Genomic DNA, 25781 nt, shown 5'->3' with positions numbered 1-25781 from the left:
ACTAATCTATCTCTATCCTGCTGCATTCTCTGACAGTCCCCTTCACTATCTGCTACTCCACTAATCTTAGTGTCATCTGCAAACTTGCTAATCAGACTACCTATACCTTCCTCCAGATCATTTATGTATATCACAATCAACAGTAGTCCAACGCGGATCCCTGTGAAACACCACTGGTCACAGTTCTCCATTTTGAGAAGCTCCTTTCCACTACTACTCTCTGTCTCCTGTTGCCGAGCCAGTTCTCTATCCATCTACCTAGTATACCCTGGACCCCATGCGACTTCACTTTCTCCATCAGCCTACCATTGAGAACCTTATCAAACGCCTTACTGAAGTCCATGTATATGATATGTATAGCCCTTCCCTCATTAATTAACTTTGTCACTTCCTCAAAGAATTCTATTAAGTTGGTAAGACATGACCTTCCCTGCACAAACCATGTTGCCTATTACTGATAAGCCCATTTTCTTCCAAATGTAAATAGATCCTATCCCTCAGTATCGTCTCCGGCACTTTCCCTACTACTGATGTCAGGCTCACCGGTCTATTGTTACCTGGATTATCCCTGCTACCCTTCTTAAATAAGGGGATATTATTAGCAATTGTACAGTCCTCAGGGAGCTCACTCTTGTTCAAGGGTACTGCAAAGATATCTGTTAAGACCCCAGCTATTTCCTCTCTCACTTCCCTCTGGACCTGGGAATTGACCACCTTTACTGCCTTTTAGAATACTCAACACTTTCTCCCTCCTTATGCCGACTTGCCCAAGAGTAAGCAAACATTTATCCCTAAACTCAACATCCATCATGTCCCTCTCTTTGGTGAATACTCCTTGGAAAGTACTCAGTAAGAATCTCACCCATTTTCTCTGACTCCATGCATAACTTTCCTCCTTTGTCCTTGAGTGGGCCAACCTTTTCTCTTGTTACCCTCTTGCTTCTTATGTACAAATAAAAGGCTTTGGGATTTTTCTTAAACCTGTTTGCTAAAGATGTTTAATGACCCCTTTTAGCTCTCTTAATTCCTCGTTTCAGTTTCGTCCTACTTTCCCGATATTCTTCCAAAGCTTCGTCTGTTTTCAGTTGCCTAGACCTTATGTATACTTCCTTTTTTCTTCTTAGGTAGTCTCATAATTTTATAGCAGCAGTATAAAACAGTTTGCTTCACCTGTTGCTCTTACTTGAGGTACATTACTGTTCCAGAGATGGACTGAGCACAGAATCCAAAAACATTCATGATTTTTTAACACTCCCTATCAAATCTCTTTGCTGCTTGATGGAGAAAGACTTCTGACTTTCCACATTAAATAGCTAAATCAGGGTGTCACACAAACTGTAAAGTGCTACCTTTGGGGCGGCACGGTGGCTCAGTGGTTAGCAATGGTGCCTCACAGCGCCAGGAACCCGGGTTTGATTCCAGCCTCAGGTGATTGTCTGTGTGGAGTTTGTACGTTCTCCCCGTGTCTGCGTGGGTTTCCTCCGGGCGCTCCGGTTTCCTCCCACAGTCCAAAGATGTGCAGATCAGGTGGGATTGGCCATGCTAAATTGCCCAGAGTGTTGGGTACATTAGTCAGAGGGAAATGTGTCTGGGTGGGTTACCCCTCGGATGGTCGGTGTGGATTTGTTGGGCCAAAGGCCCTGTTTTCGCATTGTAGGGAATCTAATCCAATCTTGTAATCAGTAGATTCTGGCTTCAAATCCCAGCAGTGCCTGTGCCTTACTTTGAAGCGTCCTCATTTAAGCTTCTCTCAAATGAAGTTTGTCATCCCTGCTGCATTTTTGGTAATATTCTTCTGTATCTTTCTAAGACCTTGGCATCTTTCCTAAAATGTGCTGCCTGGAATTGGATTATGGTCTAACCAATGATAGAACATAGAACAATGCAGCACAGAACAGGCCCTTCAGCCCACAATGTTGTGCCGAACATTTGTCCTAGCTTAAGCACCCATCCATGTACCTATCCAATTGCTGCTTGAAGGTCGCCAATGAGTCTAACTCTTGCCACTCCCACAGGCAGCGCATTCCATGCCCCCACCACTCTCTGGGTAAAGAACCTACCCCTGACATCTCCCCTATACCTTCCACCCTTCACCTTAAATTTATGTCCCCTTGTAACACTCTATTGTACCCGGGAAAAAGGTTTCTGACTGTCTACTCTATCTATTTGTGGGCGGCACGGTGGCACAGTGGTTAGCACTGCTGCCTCGCAGCGCCAGAGACCCGGGTTCAATTCTCGCCTCAGGCGACTGACTGTGTGGAGTTTGCACATTCTCCCCGTGTCTGCGTGGGTTTCCTCCCACAGTCCAAAGATGTGCAGGTCAGGTGAATTGGCCATGCTAAATTGCCCGTAGTGTTAGGTAAGGGGTAAATGTAGGGGTATGGGTGGGTTACGCTTCGGCGGGTCGGTGTGGACTTTGTTGGGCCGAAGGGCCTGTTTCCACACTGTAAAGTAATCTAATCTAATCTAATCTATTCCTCTGATCATCTTATAAACCTCTAACAAGTCACCCCTCATCCTTCGCCATTCCAATGAGAAAAGGACTAGCACTCAACCTATCCTCGTACGACCTATTCTCCATTCCAGGCAACATCCTGGTAAATCTTCTCTGCACCCTCTCCAAAGCTTCCACATCTTTCCTAAAGTGAGGTGACCAGAACTGCACACAGTACTCCAAATGTGGCCTAACCAAGGTCCTGTACAGCTGCAACATCACCTCGCAACTCTTGAATTCAGTCCCTCTGCTAATGAATGCTAATACACCATAGGCCTTCTTACAAGCTCTATCCACCTGAGTGGCAACTTTCAAAGATCTATGAACATAGACCCCAAGATCCCTCTGCTCCTCCACCTTACTAAGAACCCTACCGTTAACCCTGTATTCCGCGTTCTTATTTGTCCTTCCAAAGTGGACAACCTCACACTTGACAGGGTTGAACTCCATCTGCCACTCCTCAGCCCAGATCTGCATCATATCTAAGTCTCTTTGCAGCCGACAACAGCCCTCCTCACTATCCACAACTCCACCAATCTTCGTATCATCTGCAAATTTACTGACCCACCCTTCGACTCCCTCTTCCAAGTCATTAATAAAAATTACAAACAGCAGAGGACCCAGAACTGATCCCTGCGGAACTCCACTTGTAACTGGGCTCCAGGCTGAATATTTACCATCTACCACCACTCTCTGACTTCGACCGGTTAGCCAGTTTTCTATCCAACTGGCCAAATTTCCCTCTATCCCGTGCCTCCTTACTTTCCGCATAAGCCCACCATGGGGAACCTTATCAAATGCCTTACTAAAATCCATGTACGTGACATCCACTGCTCTACCCTCATCCACGTGCTTGGTCACCTCCTCAAAGAATTCAATAAGACTTGTAAGACAAGACCTACCCTTCACAAATCTGTGCTGGCTGTCCCTAATCAAGCAGTGGCTTTCCAGATACTCATAAATCCTATCCCTCAGTACCCTTTCCATTACTTTGCCGACCACCGAAGTAAGACTGTAATTCCCGGGGTTATCCCTATTCCCTCTTTTGAACAGGGGCACAACATTCGCCACTCTCCAGTCCCCTGGTACCACCCCCGTTGACAGTGAAGACGAAAAGATCATTGCCAACGGCTCTGCAATTTCCTCTCTTGCTTCCCACATAATCCTAGGATATATCCCGTCAGGCCCGGGGGACTTGTCTATCCTCAAGTTGTTCAAAATGCCCAACATATCTTCCTTCCTAACAAGTATCTCTTCTAGCTTACCAGTCTGTTTCACACTCTCCTCTTCAACAATATGGTCCCTCTCGTTTGTAAATACTGAAGAAAATATTGATTTTGAAGAGTTTAGCATAGCTTCATTGTTTTGTATTCTATTGCTGTGTTTGAGTGCTGTGGCTTAGTTGATTGCCTCTGAAGTACAAGGTTCTGGGATCACCACAGGATCTGATCACAAAGATCAAAGCTGACACTGCAATGCAGTAGAGGAAGAATTTCATTTTTGTAATTGCTGTCTTTTGAAAGAAACATCAGACCCTATTTTACCTGCTCGGGTGAATGTGTAAGGTTCTGTACCACTTCAGAAAAGGGTATGAGAGTTATTCCTCATGTACCGACCAACATTCATCTCAGGATCAACATAACAAATACAGATTTGCCGATCATTATTATGTTGCTGTTTGCAATATATTGGTCGCCATATTCGTGAGCTCTGAGACTCCTCACAGGTTCTACCACTTTCCTCAAATGCCATGACTGTAACCTGGGTATGTCACACATCTTGCTGGTCTCCACCATTTGGTATGTTGCTGTGGTTCTGTTCGCCAAGCTGGAAGTTTTTGTTGCAAACGTTTCGTCCCCTGTCTAGGTGACATCCGCAGTGCTTGGGAGCATCCTGTGAAGCGCTTCTGTGGTGTTTCCTCCGGCATTTATAGTGGCCTCTCCTTGCCGCTTCCGGTTGTCAGTTTCAGCTGTCCGCTGTAGTAACCGGTATATGGGTCCAGGTCGATGTGTTTGTTGATTGAGTTTGTGGATGAGTGCCATGCTTCTAGGAATTCCCTGGCTGTTCTTTGTTTCGCTTGCCCTATAATGGTAGTGTTGTCCCAGTCAAATTCATGTTGCTTGTCGTCTGCGTGTGTGGCTACTAGGGATAGCTGGTCCCTAGTAGTGTACAAAATCCCATGCAAGGACTGCACAAAACACTCTATAGGACAAACAGGAAGACAGCTAACGATCCGCATCCACGAACATCAACTAGCCACGAAACAACACGACCAGCTATCCCTAGTAGCCACACATGCAGACGACAAGCAACATGAATTTGACTGGGACAACACTACCATTATAGGGCAAGCGAAACAAAGAACAGCCAGGGAATTCCTAGAAGCATGGCACTCATTCACAAACTCCATCAACAAACACATAGACCTGGACCCAATATACCGGCCACTACAGCGGACAGCTGAAACTGACAACCGGAAGCGGCAAGGACAGGCCACTATAAATGCCGGAGGAAACACCACAGAAGCGCTTCACAGGAGGCTCCCAAGCACTGAGGATGTCACCTAGACAGGGGACGAAACGTTTGCAACAAAAACTTCCAGCTCGGCGAACAGAACCACAGCAACGAGCACCCGAGCTACAAATCTTCTCACAAACGTTGAATTTGGTATGTTGTCCTACTAACCTCAATACCAAATATTAGCCAAAGCTGATGGGTTCTCACTTAATTTTGCACAATTGCAGAGTTATGATCTTCGGGTATAGTGACTGGAGAGCACAACAATCTTGAATTATAGGTGAGAGGAATGGGGGGGGACATGGTTTCCCCTACCCACACCTCTTTTGTCATGGGTGTGTGATTTGGCACAGGACAGGACTACTCACTCTCACAAACATTTCCCATATACAGGGTACCTGCATTAGATCCTCTGCAGACTTTAAAGTTCGGCTTTGTGCACCAAAGTCCAAGTAATTTAGAAAGGGCATCAAAAAAGCTGAATACTGCTCTCCCAACAATATTGCTGTTAAGTTCACTTTAGGCTGGAAAGAAATCATTCAATGTTACTTTTTCTCCCTTAGCAAAATTTACATCTATGCTCTCACTAATTTTGAAGGTCAGATGACACCGGGTTATAGTCTAAGAGGTTTATTTGAAATCACAAGCTTTTGGAATGTTGCCCCTTTGTCAGGTGAAGCAACGCTCAAAGCTCGTAATTTCAAATAAACCTGTTGGACTATAACCTCGTGTCATCTGACATCTGACCTTGTCCACCCCAGTCCAACGCCAACACCTCCACATCATGACTAATTTTTAACACCAGTCAATTGTGAGGCATGGTTTGAAAGTCTACATATACATTAACAACAGTAATCTCGCCAACTCCCTCTGTTACTTCATTAAAGATATACACTGAAAAGCCAAAACCAAAGAAGAAACAGGAGGAACCTCTGCCACCTTCAGTGTGTTGGCCACCATTTGTTGGGTTAATGGTACACCTGTGACCTAACTCCATGCACTCATCTTCTCCCCATATCTTTTACTACCTTGGGCTAGCATAAGTCTATTAATTTTAGTTGCAATAAAAAAGAAGTGCTGAAAATACTCAGCAAGTCCGGCAGCATTTGTGCAGAGTGAAACTGTTAACGTTTTGATTAGAATATGGCACCTTTTTAGAATATCTAATTTCCATTTGCAAATGGATTCCAATGTCTGTCACCATTTGGTTCTTGTTTAGACTTTGTTTCCTAGTCCTAGACACTCCAATCAGGAAAAATGATTTCTCTGTTTCCATTAATATCTTGGAGGATTTTATTACATCATTCTTCAACCATCACTATTTCAGTAAATACAATCCTACTTTAAGTTCGTTCACTTCATGATGTAAAGTTTGGTGTCTTTCTGTTGTTCTGGTAAACTCATGCTGTGCTCTCTTCAAAGGCAGTATTCCTTGCTGATATTTGGTGTTCAGGATTGAAAGGAGTATTTCACTCTGCTTCATATCAAAAAATAAAGCAAGGTGTTCAAATCCTTATAGAAACCAAAAGAAGAAAGGAGTTCTGCAACAAAAGGAACTCAAGAGTCAAACGCAATGTTATTGTGAAGTTAAACACACATTAGCTGACAAATAGTGTTTGAATGAAAATGGTACAATTCATTTTCATTGATAGAACAAAGACAATTCTCACATGGTTCACACAAAGCATCATCTCAAACTTCAAGGTTTTTGAACCCCAAGGTCTTCTATAGGGGCAGCACGGTGGTTCAGTGGTTAGCACTGCTGCCTCACAGCGCCAAGGACCTGGGTTCAGTTCCTTTCTCGGGCAACTGTCTGTGTGGAGTTTACACATTCTCTCCGTGTCTGCGTGGGTTTCCTCCAGGCAATCTGATTTCCTCCCACAGTCCAAAGATGTACAGGGAAGGTGAATTGGCCATAATAAATTGCCCGTAGTATTAGGTGCATTAGCCAGGGGTGAATGTAGGGGAATGGGTCTGGGTGGGTTGCTCTTCGGAGGGTCGGTGTGGACTTGTTGGGCCAAAGGGCCTGTTTCCACACTGTAGGGAATCTAATCTAAATAATCTGTAGGATGTCTCACTTTTCCTAATCAATGGATTTGGCATTCATATCACTTCCACTAGCAAATCTGTTCCATCCAAGTTCAATTGACATGATTAATACTGAATGGCTGCATGTCACTGGATTATTTCCCTTGGATTATGACAGTCCTGATGGTGTAGCTTTCCTTTTCAGCCACCTAGCTAACAATACCCCGTGTTCATGGTGTGGTTTTCTCTAATTCAAATATCTAGCTCTTTAGCTTGCTTGAACTATGCACAGAACTTTACGTTTCAGTTCTTTTCAGTCACTCCCATATTGCTTCACCAAGGACCCCTGTCTGATGTTTCTTCTGTCAAACAGAAAACCTGACCTTTACAGTAGAGAGCTCTGCTTGCTCCTTCTAAATATAAGGGACATGTGTAGCACAACAAGCTGAAACATGTGTAGCACTCCAATCAGTGTCTGCCTTCTTATAATTGCCTTGCTTTCATTCTCTCATTCCTATAGCAACATTAATTCATTAGGGACTTCTCAGAAGTGACCCTACAAGCAGAAATCCAATTACACTTCACTGTTCCAGAATTATTTTCCATCCATTTTGTCTGGGGTATGTCTCAAAAATAACAGCTTCTTTCAAACTGCAGAGTTCATCACAAAAGCAATATCAAAATTGTATCTCTCACTGGCTTCTCTGAAAATGATTTGTAGCCACGTAGCCCTGAAACAATAAGGTTACTGCTTGTGAGATGCCCTGAAAGAACTAGCATTCATTCATCATTACAGAAACTGAAATTCCTGGAGAAACTCAGCCGGTCTGGCAGCATCTGTGGATCAGTCCCGCCGGCCAGTGGGAGAATGCAGAGTTAACATTTCAAGTTCAATGACCCTTCATTGAATTTTGAACATTTCAGAGGACTGGAGGAAGGTCACTGGACTTGAAACGTTAACTCTGCATTCTCTCCACAGATTCTGCCAGACCTACTGAGTTGTCTCCAGCAATTTCTATTTTTGTTTCAGATCTTCAGCATCTGCAGTTCTTTGTTTTATTCAGTCATTTTTTTGCTGTGTCTCCATTTTCCTGGAATCTTTTGGTGGAGAGAATACAAAGATAAACAGCTAACTGCCGTCAACCTAACCAGGAACATTAGAAAACTTCCCTTACAATCTGTGATAGTGTATCATCTTCCCAGTACAATGAAGACATAAAGGAACTTGGCAAATTGTTCTTGTAGGTCAGACAATTTCTTGTTTTTTGCTGTTATGTTGATGGGAAAGGGTCAGGGTGAATTCTCTTTAATAAGGGTTGAAAGTGCCCAGTACAACAGAATGCAGTTATGTCCTGCACCATACTCATCATCTCCCCCCACCAACCCTTGTCCCACCTCCCCTTTCCTCCTTGCTCTGCATTATATTTTTCTCCCATTGATTCATCCACAGGACCATCCCGACCTTGCAACTGGTGACTTGACTTTCAATGATATCATCACTCGTATGAATGCTGGCCGACGGGGCTCACTGGCAGGTGAGTGAAGCTTGGTTCCTCATTTATTCATCCTTTGGCTATAAGAATTGTGGCAGGTCTAATATATCATCCCCAGTCCCAGTAACCTCTGAGTTGCAATTGGACTACCTTTTATGTGATACAACCAAGGGTCTCATTCTGCCTTGCTGTAAAGCACTTCTGTGTAGGTCAGACACATCAGAATGGCAAGTCTAATCTCTCTCAGACATTTGTAAACCAGTCAAACTTTTTCAAGTCTAGCAGCTTCATGGTCATTTTTGCTGCTGCTAGATTTCCGTTTCCAGATTTTTGTTTCTGTTAAAATTAAACTCAAATCACAGATTGCCATGATTGAATTCAAACTCAAGTTCTCAGGATTGCATCTCCGTCCTATCTGGCATGTGCATGTCCAGTGGTTTACAGGTGCCAGTATCTTACAGGAATGGTTGTGCTGATGCCAATGTCAATGTGGAGGTGAGGTGGACTGGATGCCAGTGTCTATCAGTGGAAATGATAGCATCCCAGAAGGAGGGTGTCTAGGTAGAGCTTCCTTTTTGTAGGGTGTTCGGAGTAGGCTAGGGTTATCTATGTGGGGTTAGAGATCTCTAGGCTAATTTCTGGTGTCTCAACAGGTTTAATTATGAACTGTTGTGAAAATTTGTTGGATATTTTGACATGCCTGTGTTTGATCTGTCAGCAGAAAGTTGTTTGACTTGTTCTGTGTTTGTGTTTTGACCTGTGTGTTAGTTGTTGAAACATTTCCAATGGCACACTTCAAAACCTGATCAGAAGACAAGCAGGATCAGGGTGGTCATGTGGCGGTGTTGAGAAATCAAATCCTGAGTGCACAACTTTCAAATAGAAAAGCTCAAAGCTTCACAGAGACAGAAGATGTTTTGTATCTGTCTTTACAATGCTAGATACAAAGCATTTGAAGAATAGTAGGAAGGCAAAAGATGAGCTTGAAATAATCATGAAAGCTAGAGAAAGTGTTGGGAAATCTAGTTGATTAAATTTTGTAAAGTTCACTGTCATGCATCTTAGGGTTTTAAAGGAAGTGGCTGCAGAATTTGTAAATGAATTGTTTGTAACCTTTTAAAATGCCTTAAGAGTCTGGCAAGATCCCAGTGTTTGGAAAAACTACTAATGGAGCACCACAATAGAAAACACAAAGTGTTAGGCCTTCTTGCGTTACATCTGTCATTAGGAAAATGCTGCAGTCTGTTATTAATGAAGTGGCAGCAGGGCATTTAGAAAATCATGACTCTAGAAGATTCAACGTGGTGTTGTGAAAAGAAAATCATGTTGACAAATTAACTTCATTAAGGTTGTAACAAAGAGGTCAGGTTGAGAGCATGTCTGTGCTCAGAATATCTGGAACAAGGGGATTCAGTTTCAAAATATTGAATTCTCCTACTTAAGACAGAAATGAGAAATTTCTTTAAAGAACATAGAATCCCTACAGTGTGGAAACAGGCTATTTGGCCCAACAAGTCCACACTGTCCCTCCAAAGAAAACTCACCCAGACCCATTCCCCTACCCTATTACTCTACATTTCCCCTGACTAATGCACCTAACCTTCACATCCCTGAAAACTATGGTCAATTTTACATGGCCAATTCACCTAATCTGCACATCTTTGGACTGTGGGAGGAAACCAGAGCACCTAGAGGAAGCCCATGCCGACACAGGGAGATGGAATCGAACCTGGGTCCCTGCCGCTGTGAGGCATCATTGCTAAGCACTGAGCCACCCTCAAAGGGTTGTCAAAGTGTTGTTAATCTCTGGAATAATCTATTCCAGAGAGCAGTGAAGGCTGGGTCCTTAAGTATATTCAAGATAGAGTAAGACTGGGAAGTGGAATTAAGACAAGACTCACATCAGTCTAGAATTGAAAAGATTATCAACACAGAGAGTTTGCAGGAGGGAATTCCACAGTCCAAAGCAGAGGGAGTTATTGATCTATTGCTAGTGAAAAGCAAGGATATGGGGGTAGGTCGAGTCAGAGGGAGAGAGATTCTGAAGACTTGGGTTGTTACAGAGAGTAGGGATGTGAAATGGTTGAAACACAATGATTAATAATAGACATTGAGGAATAGGAGAACTGCTAGGACTGAAAGGTTTGAGTTAAAGGGAGAGGCTGACTAACCGAGGCCTTTTTCCCTGGCATGTCAGAGGTGGAGGGGTGACCTTAGAGGTTTATAAAATCATGAGGGGCACAGATAGGGTGAATAGCCAAGGTATTTTTCTGAAGGTGGTGGAGTCCTAAACTAAAGGGTGTATGTTGAAGGTGAGAGGGGAAAGATTTAAAAAGGATCCAAGGGTAACGTTTTCACACAGAGGGTGGTGCGTGTATAGAACCAGCTGCCAGAGGAACTGTTCGAGGCAGGTACAGTTACATTTAAAAGATGGATATGAATAGGAAGGGTTAGAAGGATATGGGCCAAATGTTGGCAAATGGGACTAGGTCAGATTGGGATGTCTAGTCAGTATGAGCGAGTTGGACTGTTCTGTGACTCTGCAGCTGTGCAGGTCAGCAAGAAGAAGCTATTCACATGTGTAAGTGGGACATTGCATAGGGCACGGTACAAGCAGAGCTTTGCTGAGCTCAAATTCATGGAGGGTGGAGATTAGGAGGTCAACCAGGAGAATGTTAGAATGCATGAAGGTTTTAATGGCTTGTGGACTGAGCTATTCTAAAAATAAAGATTGGAGCTGATTTGGAAATGAGTGTTTTTGTTTTGTTAGGGAGTACAGTTTATGTAGCTCAACTCAGGGATACCAGGACTCTGAAGTGACTGACAGTCTGATTTGATCCATAGTTATCACTGGGAAAGGGAATGGGGTGAGTGATAAGGACACAGAGTTGTATCTCCATGTTCAAATGGAAAAGCTGTAGCTTGCTGGAGAGTTAGTAACGTCTCCCATTGTGAGAATAGCAAGTGAAACATTGAGATTGAGGGTTATGAATTAACAGTGTATATATAGATGGATGCTTTTGCATGACATTGCAAAGGAAAAGTATGTAAGTGAAAGGGCGGAGAGGCTAATTCTTGAGTTAACTGTGGAAATGGCATGAGATGGCTGAGCTGAAAAGCAATGTTCTTCTGGAATGTTGACTGATATTTACCCCTGGGAACAGACCCTGAGCTTTGCAAGGAGGTGCGCAGTTGTGAAATTAATGCTTTGTTCTATATCCCAAAAAGCTTTGCTCGATCTTACATTCCCAAAGAAGCGGATGAAGGATAAAGAGGAGAGGAAGAAAAAGAAACTCAAAGTGATAAAAACAGAACCAGAAGATTTAGCTGAGTCATCAGGAGCTGAGGGAGGTACTGCAGCAGCTCCTGAGCAGCAGATTGTCACCAGACCAGTCTCTGCTCCTGAACAGTAAGTAATTTATTAGATATTCAGATGCTTGGTACAATTGTGATAGAGTTTACAACCCAAACCATGTGAATGGATGTAGACAGATTAGTCGAGGTGAATGCTTTTCCCCCACTTTAGTGAGCACAGACTCAGTCTCAGCAGCAAGAGAGTTCCAGTCACTCCACGGTCTCTTCAGATTCCCCAAACTAAAGGGATCAGTTGTGTGGCTGCTCTCTGTGGATCTGTCTGCTGCAGAGAATGTAGCGGGAGTTGTGTTTAAACATTTGGATGACATGTGGGACTCTAATTGTACTCTGGTATTTGAAAGGCCTATTGTCAATTGGTCATGCATCAAGGAGCTTGAAAGCCTGGACAGGCAAGAGGCTTTCTCAGTGGCATTTCCCAAACCCACAGCCACCATCTCGAAGGACAAGGGGACTAGGTGCACTGAAACACCATCACCTCCAAGGGTCCTCATTTGAGTCAAACACCATCTGGATTTGAACTTCTTTCACCATTTCATATGTCACCAGTCTTTCACTTTTTCACCAGGTGGAAATGCCAGAATGCCCTTTCCTAACAGCACTGTGGGAGTATCATAACAATACAGAATTATCCTTTCTTGGGATGGGGGATTCCATACAGGCCAGACAAAGCTTTGTAGAATTCCTGAATAAGATGCGGATATGGGAATCTGAGAAATCCTACTGCTGACAGCAAGATACCCTGCCATTGACAGTTGGGTTAAGAATGGTAGAGAGTGGGGCAGGAATGAAGAGGTCAGTAGATGACTCCAGGTTAGCTGGCAGCAAGGACAGGGAGAGCAATTTTAAAAGGGAGTTCAAGGAATTAAGAGTCAATGGAAATGTGTGTTCAAGGAGGAATTTAAAATAGTGAAACAAGACAGAAGTAGGAGTGAAGATGAGAGGGCTTTTAAAGATGCAATAGAACATATATTTAAGGATGTGAAACCAGCGCAGGTGAACAAAGCAGTGAACAACTGAGATTTAAGTAAGGGGAGATCATTCTTTGAGTGAGCTGGGTGGTGGCGGAGCAGAGAAAAACCAATTCAGGAAATGTTGTGACCATCTCCTGATAGAAATGAGACCCATGTCAGGTGGCACTATGGCACAGTGATTAGCACTGCCATCTCAGTACCAGGGACCTGGATTCAATTCCAGCCTTGGATGATTGTTTATGTGGAGTTTGCACATTCTCCCTGTGTCTCTGCGAGTTTCCTTTGCTGCTCCAGTTTCTTTCTACAGTCCAAAGACGCGCATAACCATGCTAACTTGTCCAGGGTGTGTAGACTAGGTGAATGGGCCATGGTAAATGTGGATTTAGTGATAGCGTTGGAGTCTGGATCTAGATGGGAAGCTCTGCGGAGGCAGACTCGATGGGCCAAGTGGCCTCTTTCTGCATTGTAGTGATTCTGTGATGTGAGGACAGCTGGAAAATGAAGAAGAGGTTCTCGAAGATGGTGGACAAATTGGAAGACCTATGATTGAAAAACTGAGTATGACACTGATAACATGCAGATTACAGCCTTCCTCAAACTCAGTGCAGGCTTGGTAAAAAGGAGTAGTGGAGTCATTGTTAAACTGTATCTGTGTCGTGGCCCTTAAACTTGAATGCTTTGTGTATTTTGTGCAGGACTCTAGATGCGACGAAGCTGACAGCAGTTCCTGGGATCACAGGCAGTTTCTTTGGTTTGCTACAGGAGATTTTGCTGGCAGAGGGAGAGGCAAGTTTGGCTGGGGTAAGTGGCACAATATTGACATTAGGGGTAACAGCAGCATTTGATTTCCAATGCTGTCTGCAAAAGTTAGTATTTCCTTTTGTGATGCATCCTCAGTAAGGAAAAACTATTTGTCACAAAAGAAAATAGTCTGCGAGTCACCGCACTTTCCTTCATGTTCCTGTTTTTGGTCATCATTGTTAAGGATATAGAGGCATTGGACAGAAGCTTTCCAATGATATCAGAAATGTATGGATATATATGTTTCCTCTTCCTATTCTGACCAACTCACTTAGGGTTCTCCTTTCTCCCTTCTCTCGATCGTCCTCACCCCCCCCCTCCCCAACTCCCACACGTCTATCCCCACCCCATTCTCTATTTGCACTCCCTCATCCATACCCATTTCCCTGTCCTATTCTTTAACTTGTTTTTTCCCTTCATTGATTCCTTCACACCCACACATGAGCACACTCAGTTCTTTTCACTATCTTCTTTGCCCCCCCCCCATCCCATACTTGCTCACACTTTGTTGTCTATTCTTGTTTGTCGATTGCTGATTTTTTATGTCTTAGATTGCATATACTATATGTTATAATGTTGAGACAGAGAGATAGGGACCAGGACACAGGAATTGTCTCCAGTACATTTTCACCTTGTGGTGTATTTTTACAGATTGAGGAGAAAGTGCTTGAGTGGCAGATCTCAGCTCCCAGTACGTTAAACTCTTGGTTCTCAGATGCTTCCAACTGGTCAGAACTAGTCCATTCTGCTGTCCGCTTCCTTTCTGGTGAAGGTGAGAGTAAGTCTGGTTTCTCATATAAAGAGTGACTGTAATTTATATGATTACGTAATGCTTGAAAACTAAAATATTGTTCACTTTCTTTCACAAGTTGAGTGAGATGTCATAGAATCTCCACAGTGTGGAAGTAGGCCATTCGGCCCATCAAATGCACACTGACCCTCTGAACAGCATCCTGCCCAGTCCTACCCCCTATCCTATCCCTATAACTCTGCATTTCCCATGGCTGCAGATCCCTGGATAGTACAGACAATTTAACTTAGCCAATCTGCCTAAATCTGCACATTTTTGGATTTTCCCTTCTTTTGACCTTTCTTTGCAGTACCCAATTACACAGATTGGGCTGAGGTGATTGGAATCTCTGACAGGATTTAATCTTAGCTCATCATTTTGACCTTTTGGTAGGTTTGGTATCAACAGGTTCCAATCATCAGATTCCATATTTTGGCTTTTAAACTCTCGCCCCACTTGTGTCATGTTTTTGCTGGTTTGATGTTTTAAAAGAAGATGTGGTTGTTTCTTCTTATTTCTTCACATTGTGTTTGGCATTTGTTTGTCCAGCCATTCACACTTAGTCTGAACATTTTCTGTAATTTACACATTACGATTTCCTTCTACTGTGACATATTTTGTAATTTAATCTGTCCTGTCATCTGATTATAGAATTTCCCTGTTGTTCTTCCTCCCTCTCCTTCCTTTTAATTTGCTCAAAACATTGTTCTGAAGAAATGTGATATCAGATTCCAAGCATTTTCTCTGTTTCTAGCTCCATGGATGCTGCTGGATCTGCTGAGTTTCTTCAGCACTTTGAGTTTATTTCACATTCCTAGTAGCCACAGTCTTTTGTTGGTTTTGCATATCTGTTTTAATTCACTTCCAATGACTAGCCGTTGGATGAAGTGCTAAGTTTACAGAGACAGATTCCTGACCTGCAGTATATTTCCATGATTTCTAATTTTACTCCCGTCAGGTGTGCGGATATAAATGTATCATCAAAATAGAAATATTTCATGTGGTTATTTATGCATCCACATTTACTGAGTGAGCTAGGCCCTTTGTATTTGGAGTACACACATTCTCTGAGTGAATCCAGATCAGCCTTGGAGTGATTGTTTGCATTTGCTGGGTAAGAAAGTGTCAAAATCTTCAATTTAGAGTGTAATTTGTAGTTTATTTCAAAGGCAATCAATCGTTTAAAGTCGGCAGTCACAAGCTTTAAGTTGCCTTATTTTAAGTTGAAAGAATCTAATTAAGAATTGATTTTAGATTCCCTACGGTGTGGAAACAGGCCCTTCAGCCCAACCAGTCCACACCAACCCTCCGAAGAGTAACCCACCCAGACCCATTTCCCTCTGACTAATGCACCTAACACTATGGGCAATTTAGCATGGCCAATTCACCTGACCTGCACATCTTTGGACTGTGGGAGGAAACCGGAGCACCCAGCGGAAACCCACGCAGACATGGGGAGAATGTGCAAACTCCACACAGACAGTCACCCGAGGCTGGAATCGAACCTGGGACCTGATGCTGTGAGGCAGCAGTGCTAAGCACTGAGCCACTGTGCCGCCCTGTGATTGAAACTGGATCTACATTTCCTAAATGAGTTGGCCCCATTGTGTCGGGAACATGTACAAATTTACTGTGAACAAATCCAGATCAGCCTTGGAGTTTTTTTTTAATTCATTCATGGGGTGAAGCCAGCATTTATTGCCATCACTACTTGCCTAGACAGCAGTTGAGAGTTAATCACATTGTTATGGGTCTGGATTCACATGTGGGCCAAGCCAGGTAAGGATGGTAGTTTCCTTCCCTAAAGGACATTAATGAACAAAGATGGGTTTTTCTGGCAATCTCCAATGCATCATAATCATCAATACACTCTTAATTCCAGATTTTTTAAAATTCAAATTACACTGTCCGCCATGGTAGGATTCAAACCCGTGTCCCATGAATATTACCTGGGTCTCATGATTGTCAGCCGTAATAACACTTCGTCGTTGCCTCCCCAAAATGAGTGAGTGCATGAATTTGGGTGACTGAAAGGAACTTATTAGTCATGGCTTCTTTAGCTGCTCTCCTGTCTAAGTCCAAAGGTTCTAAGTTTCAAGTCCCATTCCAAACCTCGAGAAGGCTGGTCTAGGCTGACCTTCCAGTGCAGTCCTGAGGAATTGCTACACTGTTGGAGCAGCTGTTTACCAATGAGACATTAAGCCAAAGCCACCTCTACCATTTCAGGTGGGTGCAAAATGTGCCATGGCACTGATTGAAGAGGTGAGTTATCCCTGGCTTGCTTACCTAGATTTGTCCCCCAAGCAACATCACTAAAATAAATAATCTGAGGAAAAGCTGAGGCACTTGAGGTTGTTTTCATTGGAGAAAAGAAGGTTTAGGGATGACTTAATAGAGGTGTACAAGATGATTAGGGGTTTAGATAAGGTCGACAGTGAGAATCTTTTTCCACGTATGGAGTCAGCTATTACGAGGGGGCATAGCTTTAAATTAAGGGGTGGTAGGTATAGGACAGATGTTAGGGGTAGGTTCTTTACTCAGCGAGTCGTGAGTTCATGGAATGCCCTGCCAGTAGCAGTGGTGGACTCTCCCTCTTTATGGGCATTTAAACGGGCATTGGATAGGCATATGGAGGATAGTGGGCTAGTGTAGGTAGGTGGGCTTGGATCGGCGCAACATCGAGGGTCGAAGGGCCTGTACTGCGCTGTATTCTATGTTCTATGATTATTGTCGTAATGCTGTTTGTGAGACATTGCTGTGAAATTAGCACTGTTTTTTAATCAGTTCCAACAGTGATTACTTTCATTGACTGAAACATGCTTTGGGATGTTTTAATAGACAATAGACAATAGGTGCAGGAGTAGGCCATTCAGCCCTTCGAGCCTGCACCGCCATTCAATATAATCATGGCTGATCATTCCTAATCAGTATCCTGTTCCTGCCTTATCTCCATAACCCTTGATTCCACTATCTTTGAGAGCTCTATCCAACTCCTTCTTAAATGAATCCAGAGAGTGGGCCTCCACTGCTCCCTGTGGCAGAGCATTCCACACAGCCACCACTCTCTGGGTGAAGACGTTTCTCCTGAGCTCTGTCCTAAATGGCCTACCCCGTATTTTTAAGCTGTGTCCTCTGGTTCGGCACTCACCCATCAGTGGAAATATGTTTCCTACTGCCAGAGTGTCCAATCCTTTCATAATCTTATACGTCTCAATCAGATCCCCTCTCAATCTTCGAAACTCAAGGGTATACAAGCCCAGTCGCTTCAGTCTTTCAGTGTACGGTAATCCTGCCATTCCAGGAATTGACCTCGTGAACCTACGCTACACTCCCTCAATAGCCAGAATGTCTTTTCTCAAATTTGGAGACCAGAACTGCACACAGTACTCCAGGTGTGGTCTCACCAGGGCCCTGTACAGCTGCAGAAGCACCTCTTTGCTTCTATACTCAATTCCTCTTGTTATGAAGGCCAGCATGCTATTAGCCTTCTTCACTACCTGCTGTACCTGCATGCTTGCCTTCATTGACTGGTGTACAAGAACACCCAGATCTCTCTGTACTGCCCCTTTACATAAATTGATTCCATTGAGGTAGTAGTCTGCCTTCCTGTTCTTGCTACCAAAGTGGATAACCATACATTTATCCACATTAAACAGCATCTGCCATGCATCTGCCCACTCACCTAACTTGTCCAGGTCACCCTGTAATCTCCTAACATCCTCATCACTTTTCACCCTGCCACCCAGCTTTGTATCATCAGCAAATTTGCTAATGTTATTGCTGATACCATCTTCTATATCATTAACATATATTGTAAAAAGCTGCGGTCCCAGCACTGATCCCTGCGGTACCCCACTGGTCACTGCCTGCCATTCCGAAATGGAGCCGTTTATCACTACCCTTTATTTCCTATTAGCCAACCAATTTTCATTCCAATCTAGTACTTTGCCCCCAATACCATGCACCCTAATTTTACTCACTAACCTCCTGTGTGGGACTGCATCTACTGGATTTCCCTCGTCCAACTTCATAGTTACATCCTCAAAAAATTCAAGAAGATTAGTCAAGCATGATTTCCCCTTCATAAATCCATGCTGACTCTGTCCTATCCTGTTACTACTATCCAGATGTGCAGTAATTTCATCCTTTATAATAGACTCCAGCATCTTTCCCACCACTGAGGTCAGACTAACTGGTCTATAATTACCTGCTTTCTCTTGCCCACCTTTCTTAAAAAGTGGTATAACATTAGCCACCCTCCAATCCTCAGGAACCGACCCCGAATCTCTTGAACTCTGGAAAATAATCACCAACGCATCCACGATTTCCCGAGCCACCACCTTCAGTACCCTGGGATGCAGACCATCAGGCCCCGGAGACTTATCAACCTTCAGACCTTCTCCAACACCAAATCCTGGCAAATATAAATTCCCTTAAGTTCAGGTCCTTCAGCCACTGTTACCTCAGGGAGATTGCTTGTGTCTTCCCAAGTGAACACAGATCTGAAGTACCCATTTAATTCCTCTGCCATTTCTTTGTTCCTAGTAATTTATTCCCCTGTTTCTGTCTTCAAGGGCCCAATTTTTGTCCTAACCATTTTTTTGCCTTGCACACACCTAAAAAAGCTTTTACTATCCTCCTTAATATTCTTGGCCAATTTACCTTCGTACCTCATTTTTCCTCTGCGTATTTCCTTCTTAGTAATCCTCTGGTGCTCTTTAAAAGCTTCCCAGTCCTCAGTTTTCCCACTTATCTTAGCTATGTTATACTTTATCTCTTTTAACTTTATATGTTTCTTTACTTCCCTCGTCAGCCACGGCCGCCCATGCCTTCTCCTGGGATCTTTCTTCCTTTTAGGAATGAACTGATCCTGCAACTTCTGCATTATACACAGAAATATCCGCCATTGTTCCTCCACGGTCATCCCTGCTAAGGTATTGCACCATTGCACCATTGAACTTTGGCCAGCTCCTCCCTCATAGCTCCATAATTCCCTTTATTCAACAGAAGAACTGTCACTTCCGACTGTACCCTCTCCCTCTCAAATTGCAGATTGAAGCTTATTGTATTATGGTCACTACTTCCCAATGGCTCCTTCACTTCGAGGTCTCTGACCAATTCTGGTTCGTTACACAATACCAGATCCAGAATTGCCTTCTCCCTGGTCGGCTCCAGCACCAGCTGCTCTAAGAATCCATCTCTGAGGCACTCCACAAAGTCTCTTTCTTGTGGCCCAATACCATCCTGATTCTCCCAGTCTACCTGCATGTTAAAATCCCCCATAACAACTGTAGTGACATCTTTGCGACAGGCCAATTTCAGCTCCTGATTTAACTTACATCTGACATCCAGACTACTGTTTGGGGGTCTGTAGATGACTCCCAAGAGGGTCTTTTTACCCTTGGTATTTCGAAGCTCTATCCACACTGACTCTACATCTCCTGACTCTAGGTCCCCCCGTGCAAGGGACTGAGTATCATCCCTTACTAACAAGGCCACCCCACCCCCTCTGCCCGTCAGTCTGTCCTTACGATAACACGTGTATCCTTAAATATTCATTTCCCAGGCCCTGTCCACTTGAAGCCACGTCTCAGTTATCCCCACAATATCGTACCTGCCAATTTCAAAAAGAGCCTCAAGCTCATCCATCTTATGTCTAATGCTTCGTGCATTCATGTATAGTATTTTAAATTTGTTACTGCTCTCACCCTTCCCATCAACCCTTATTTCACTCAACCTTTCAGCATGATGCATTTCCGAGTTTTCTGCCTCATTAATACAGTTGTCTTTCTTGACTTCTCTTGTTCTAACTTTCCCTTCAATTTCCTTTTTAAATATCCAGCTTGTCCCCTCTTTTGTAAGAAATGGGCTTACCAATGCAGATTTTTTTTTTACGCACCTGTGAAACTTACAAGATGGCTTGGAGAGGGTGGATGCTAGGAAATTGTTTTCGTTAGGCGAGGAGACTAGGACCCATGGACACAGCCTTAGAATTAGAGGGGGTAAATTCAGAACAGAGACATTTCTTCAGCCAGAGAGTGGTGGGCCTGTGGAATTCATTGCCACAGAGTGCAGTGGAGGCTGGGACGCTGAATGTCTTCAAGGCAGAAATTGACAAATTCTTGAAGTCACAAGGAATTAAGGGCTACGGGGAGAATTCGGGTAAGTGGAGTTGAAATGCCCATCAGCCATGATTGAATGGCGGAGTGGACTCGATGGGCCGAATGGCCTTACTTCCGCTCCTATGTCTTATGGTCTTATGGTCTAAGATGGGATACTAGCACAGAAACAAACCTCTTCCCAACTAAATTTACTGTCATAATCCTCTATCATCTTCTCTCTCAGTTCCTTGTCTAGCTTCCCCTGATGCCTTCCCGTTATACTATGCACTTCAACCTTTTTCCTGTAGTAGCCAGTTCCATATTCTTTCCACTTTTTAGGTAAAGAATTTTCTTTGAAGTCCTCCTTGGATCTCTTCGTAACTACTTTGATGGACTTTCCACACAAGGGGAAATAATTTCTCTGTATTGTCTCTATTAAGAGTTTCTTCAATTTTAAAAACCTCAGTGAGGTCACCCCGTGCCTTATTCTAGGAGAATTCAGCCAAGATTCAGTTTCGTTTTAGCAGGACATCCCCAGTTTTGAATCCAACCGTCTTAAAAAAAAAAGCAAAGTTCCTGATTTTCTGTTCTGTATTGTCTTGCCAAACCATGGCTTTTACAGATTGTAGCATGTGACCTCCTTCACCATCTTAGCAAACAGTACTAACTCACATTTATCTGACCTAAATTCACTTGGCAATTATTTGCCGGTTCAGAAGGTTTTTTTATTGTATTCATAATTTTTTGCAGTCCTCCTGAGTACTGACTATCCTTCTTGCAATTTGATGCCATCTGCTAATAGAGAAGTTGTGTTTGTGGTTCAGTTTTAATGAAAGTTGTTAACATTAGTGGTTTCAGTGCTGATCATTGTCGAACACTACTCCTTGAGGACAGAGATGAGAATTTTTTTTTCTTAGTGACTTGTGTGACTTTGGAGCTCCCTGACTCAGAAAATGATAGAAGTGGGGTCATTGGATCATTTCAAAGTAGAGATAGATAGATTCTTGTAGACAAGAGAATCGAATATTCTCAGGACAGACAGGAATATGAAATTCGGAACTCAAACATATCACCGTGATCTTATTGAATGGCAGAGCTGGCTCAAGGGGCCAAATGTCTATTTCTGCTGCTATTTTGCATGTTTACATGTCTCACCTTCTGCTACTGAGTAACCCCTTTACCCACACAATGTGCTTTCTGTCTTGAAATCAGTGACAATTCATTCCTTTATATGTCGTCTTGACCTCACATTCTCGATCAGAATTCATCTTCTGCGTTATTATTATCCTGTCTCTGTTGCCACATTGAAAGAAAATCAGCAAAGTTGCTCAAGCAAGACTTTCCTTGTTCAATAGTATATTTCTTATTTTTCAATGTACTTCTTTTCTCTCCTTTAGCAAGGATTCAGTTATTTATCCTACCTCTGATATTAATTTTAAGATGCCTGATCAATAATTCACTGGACAGGTTCTGTCCCTGTCCTTAAATACAGGAATCACATGAGCTATCCACCAATCCTCTGACGCTCAGCATCTTGTTAGAAAAAATTCTTAAGCGTGTGCAATAATGTCTTTGCTGTCTGTTCCCTAGATCATTTTTGAAATATGTGGGTGTAACGTATTCGATCCAGGGGTTTTATCCTTTGTTTATCCCTTCTACAATCCCGTTTTATTTTGCTTGCCCGAATGTCATCATTCACTTTCATGCCTTCCTGTTTTCCCTATTAAAAACAAAAATAATTGTTTCATATTACTGCCATCTCTTTGTGGTTACCTGGGGGTATTATTTGGTCTAGGGAGCAGGAGAATCGACATTTCGGGCATGAGCCCTTCTTCAGGAATGAGGAAAGTGTGCCAAGCAGGCTAAGATAAAAGGTAGGGAGGAGGGACTTGGGGGAGGGGCGTTGGTAATGCGATAGTTGGAAGGAGGTTAAGGTGAGGGTGAAAAGGTGAGGGTGATAGGCCGGAATGGCGGTGGGGGCGGAGAGGTCAGGAAGAAGATTGCAGGTTAGGAAGGTGGTGCTGAGTTCGAGGGTTGGGACTGAGACAAGGTGGGGGGAGGGGAAATGAGGAAACTGGAGAAACCTGAGTTCATCCCTTGTGGTTGGAGGGTTCCTAGGCGGAAGATGAGGCGCTCTTCCTCCAGCCGTCATGTTGCTATGGTCTGGCGATGGAGGAGTCCAAGGACCTGCATCTCCTTAGTGGAGTGGGAGGGGGAGTTGAAGTGTTGAGCCACGGGGTATGTATGATGACGTATCGGCGCTGCCTCGTGCTCCCACGAGGAGGTTGAACAGTTCATCCACTTTACGAACACCTTCCACCCCAACCTCAAATTTACCTGGACCGTCTTAGACTCCTCCCTCCCCTTCCTAGACCTCTCCATTTCTATCTCGGGCGACCAAATCAACACGGACATTTACTATAAACCAACCGCCTCCCACAGCTACCTAGACTACACCTACTCCCACCCTGCCCCCTGTAAAAACGCCATCCCATATTCCCAATTCCTTCGGCTCTGACGCATCTGCTCCCAGGAGGACCAGTTCCAATATCGAACAACCCAGATGGCCTCCTTCTTCAAAGACCGCAATTTCCCCCCAGACGTGGTTGACGATGCTCTCCACTGCATCTCCTCCACTTCCCGCTGTTCCGTCCTTGAGCCCCGCCCCTCCAATCGCCACCAGGACAGAACCCCACTGGTCCTCACCTACCACCCCCACCAACCTCCATATACATCGTATCATCCATCGCCATTTCCGCCACCTCCAAACGGACCCCACCACCAGGGATATATTTCCCTCCCCTCCCCTATCAGTGTTCCGAAAAGACCACTCCCTCCGTGACTCCCTCGTCAGGTCCACAGCCCCCACCAACCCAACCTCCACTCACGGCACCTTCCTCTGCAACCACAAGAAATGCAAAACTTGCACCCACACCTCCCCCCTTACTTCCTTCCAAGGCACCAAGGGATCCTTCCATATCCACCACATATTCACCTGCACCTCCACACACATCATTTACTGCATCCGCTGCACACGACGTGGCCTCCTCTATATTGGAGATTCAGGCCGCCTACTTGTGGAACGTTTCAGAGAACACCTCTGGGATACCTGGACCAACCAACCCAACCACCCCGTGGCTCAACACTTCAACTTCCCCTCCCACTCCACCAAGGACATGCAGGTCCTTGGACTCCTCCATCGCCAGACCATAGCAACACGACGGCTGGAGGAAGAGCGCCTCATCTTCCGTCTAGGAACCGTCCAACCACAAGGGATGAACTCAGATTTCTCCAGTTTCCTCATTTCCCCTCCCCCCACCTTGTCTCAGTCCCAACCCTCGAACTCAGCACCACCTCCCTAACCTGCAATCTTCTTCCTGACCTCTCCGCCCCCACCCCCACTCCGGCCTATCACCCTCACCTTATCACCCTCACCTTAACCTCCTTCCAACTATCGCATTTCCAACGTGCCTCCCCCAAGTCCCTCCTCCCTACCTTTTAGCTTAGCCTGCTTGGCACAGTTTCCTCATTCCTGAAGAAGGGCTCATGCCCGAAACATCAATTCTCCTGCTCCTTGGTTGCTGCCTGACCTGCTGCGCTTTTCCAGCAACACATTTTCAGCTCTGATCTCCAGCATCTGCAGTCCTCATTTTTTCCCATATTATTTGGTCTAACCCACAATAGTCCTTTTCTCATCTCTTTATTCATGGGCTTATAAATTATTTCATTATTTTAGGTTATGTTCCTTGACAATTTAATTTCATTCTTCTTCTCTGAGGGCAACATGGTGGCTCAGTGATTAGCCCTGCTGCCTCACAGCATCAGAGAACCAGGTTCGATTTCTGCCTCGGGGCAACTGTGTGTGGAGTTGCATGTTCTCTCCTCTAGGTGCTCCAATTTCCTCCCACAGTCCAAAGATGTGTAGGTTATGTGGATTGGCCATCTTAAATTGCCCAAAGTATCCAGGGACGTGCAGGCTAGGTGGATTAGCCATGGGAAATGCAAGGTTATAGAGATAGCAGGGTGGGTGTTTTTCTGAGGGTTGGTGTAGACTCGATGGGCCAAATGGCCTCCTAGCGCACTGTAGGGATTCTGTGATTCTATTCTTGACTTTATACTCTCTGTTATCCTGCACTCCTGTGATTAGATATCTAATGTTTGCCTCTTTCCTAATCCCCAATCTTTGCCTTATGTTTTTATTTACCTGTGGACTCTAATTGATGTTTAGTTTTAACATGTCCTTGTATCAGTTTTTCAGAGCTGTTATCTGATAATGTAGCTTGATTTGACACAGGTGGAATGTCAGCACTTCCTTCCAACTTTGAGCCATATGTGAGCTGCACAGAGCGAGGCCAGCAGTGGAAGTGGATTGGTGAGTTAGTGACACTCTACTTCCATTTGGGTTCAGTGTGATATCTTCAAAAGAAAGCTTTTGTTATAAGAGGGACTGAATGGCTACTTCTCCTGTGTTCCTTTATAGTAGTGCATTGTAAATCTCAAAAAGCTTTGAAGGTACTTCACACACATCTTACGGCTGAAGTGTTAACATTGCAGCAAAGGCTATTGGTCTGCCATAACAATTGATAGACAGTGGAAGCAGGGAGACCTACAACTTGTACTCCTATGTCCCTCTGATCCACAAGATTCCTCGGGACGTTGCTATTTACTGTATAAGTCCTACCTTGGTTTGACTACTAGAATATGCTTGTCAGGCAGATGTCCTTCACCTTTGCTGAGTTGCTTGGATTTATGAAAGCAAGTTGGAAATTGCTCCTAGATCTGGGAATTTCCACCGGCTGAAAGTATATTTTGTATGATAGTCCACAATCCTTTAGAATGGTTGAGCTGGCTGAAAGGGCATACTTGTCTCATCGCTTAATGTTCTTGTGCGAGAGTGATGTTTTGTGAGTGTTGTCCATCTCTCAGTTCCTCCAATGGAACTTTCCTCCCCAATCAGGCAATAAATAAATAAAATTCATTTCATGTTCAGCTGTTGGGGAATAGGAAGTAATTCAAATGGTTAGCTATTTTGTAAAGCTTAACCCTTGCTAAATGTTCTGCACTTGCTGTTGTATGGAATAAGTTGTTAATAATGGTTTTTATGCCAGAGGAGATTCTTACCGAGTATTTTGATGTAGATCTTGATCTTCACATTTGGAGTCAGCCAGGCTTAGATTGTGATGAGCAACCACTCGATCAAGGATTTGGGCC

The 25781-nt window shown here is 43.9% G+C and overlaps 1 protein-coding gene across 5 annotated transcripts in view; it reads left to right on the top strand.

The window, feature by feature from the left end:
• The window catches only part of nfrkb (nuclear factor related to kappaB binding protein), a 169741-nt gene that overhangs the window by 67123 nt on the left and 76837 nt on the right, over window positions 1–25781 (top strand). For all 5 annotated transcript variants that reach the window (XM_087976526.1, XM_043676950.2, XM_043676949.2 and 2 more), the window contains exons 8-12: window positions 8490–8574; window positions 11761–11941; window positions 13574–13679; window positions 14331–14451; window positions 24865–24942. In XM_087976526.1, coding sequence (XP_087832652.1) covers window positions 8490–8574; window positions 11761–11941; window positions 13574–13679; window positions 14331–14451; window positions 24865–24942 — 571 coding nt within the window. The remainder of the gene's footprint in view (window positions 1–8489; window positions 8575–11760; window positions 11942–13573; window positions 13680–14330; window positions 14452–24864; window positions 24943–25781) is intronic.

This window comes from Chiloscyllium plagiosum, unplaced genomic scaffold (genome assembly GCF_037043375.1).
Source record: "Chiloscyllium plagiosum isolate Xiang-an unplaced genomic scaffold, Cpla_swu_hap1 HiC_scaffold_29, whole genome shotgun sequence".
In the NCBI taxonomy this organism is placed as follows: domain Eukaryota; kingdom Metazoa; phylum Chordata; class Chondrichthyes; order Orectolobiformes; family Hemiscylliidae; genus Chiloscyllium; species Chiloscyllium plagiosum.
Note: the sequence above shows the minus strand (reverse complement) of the source record. Positions and strands in the feature narration are given on the sequence as shown.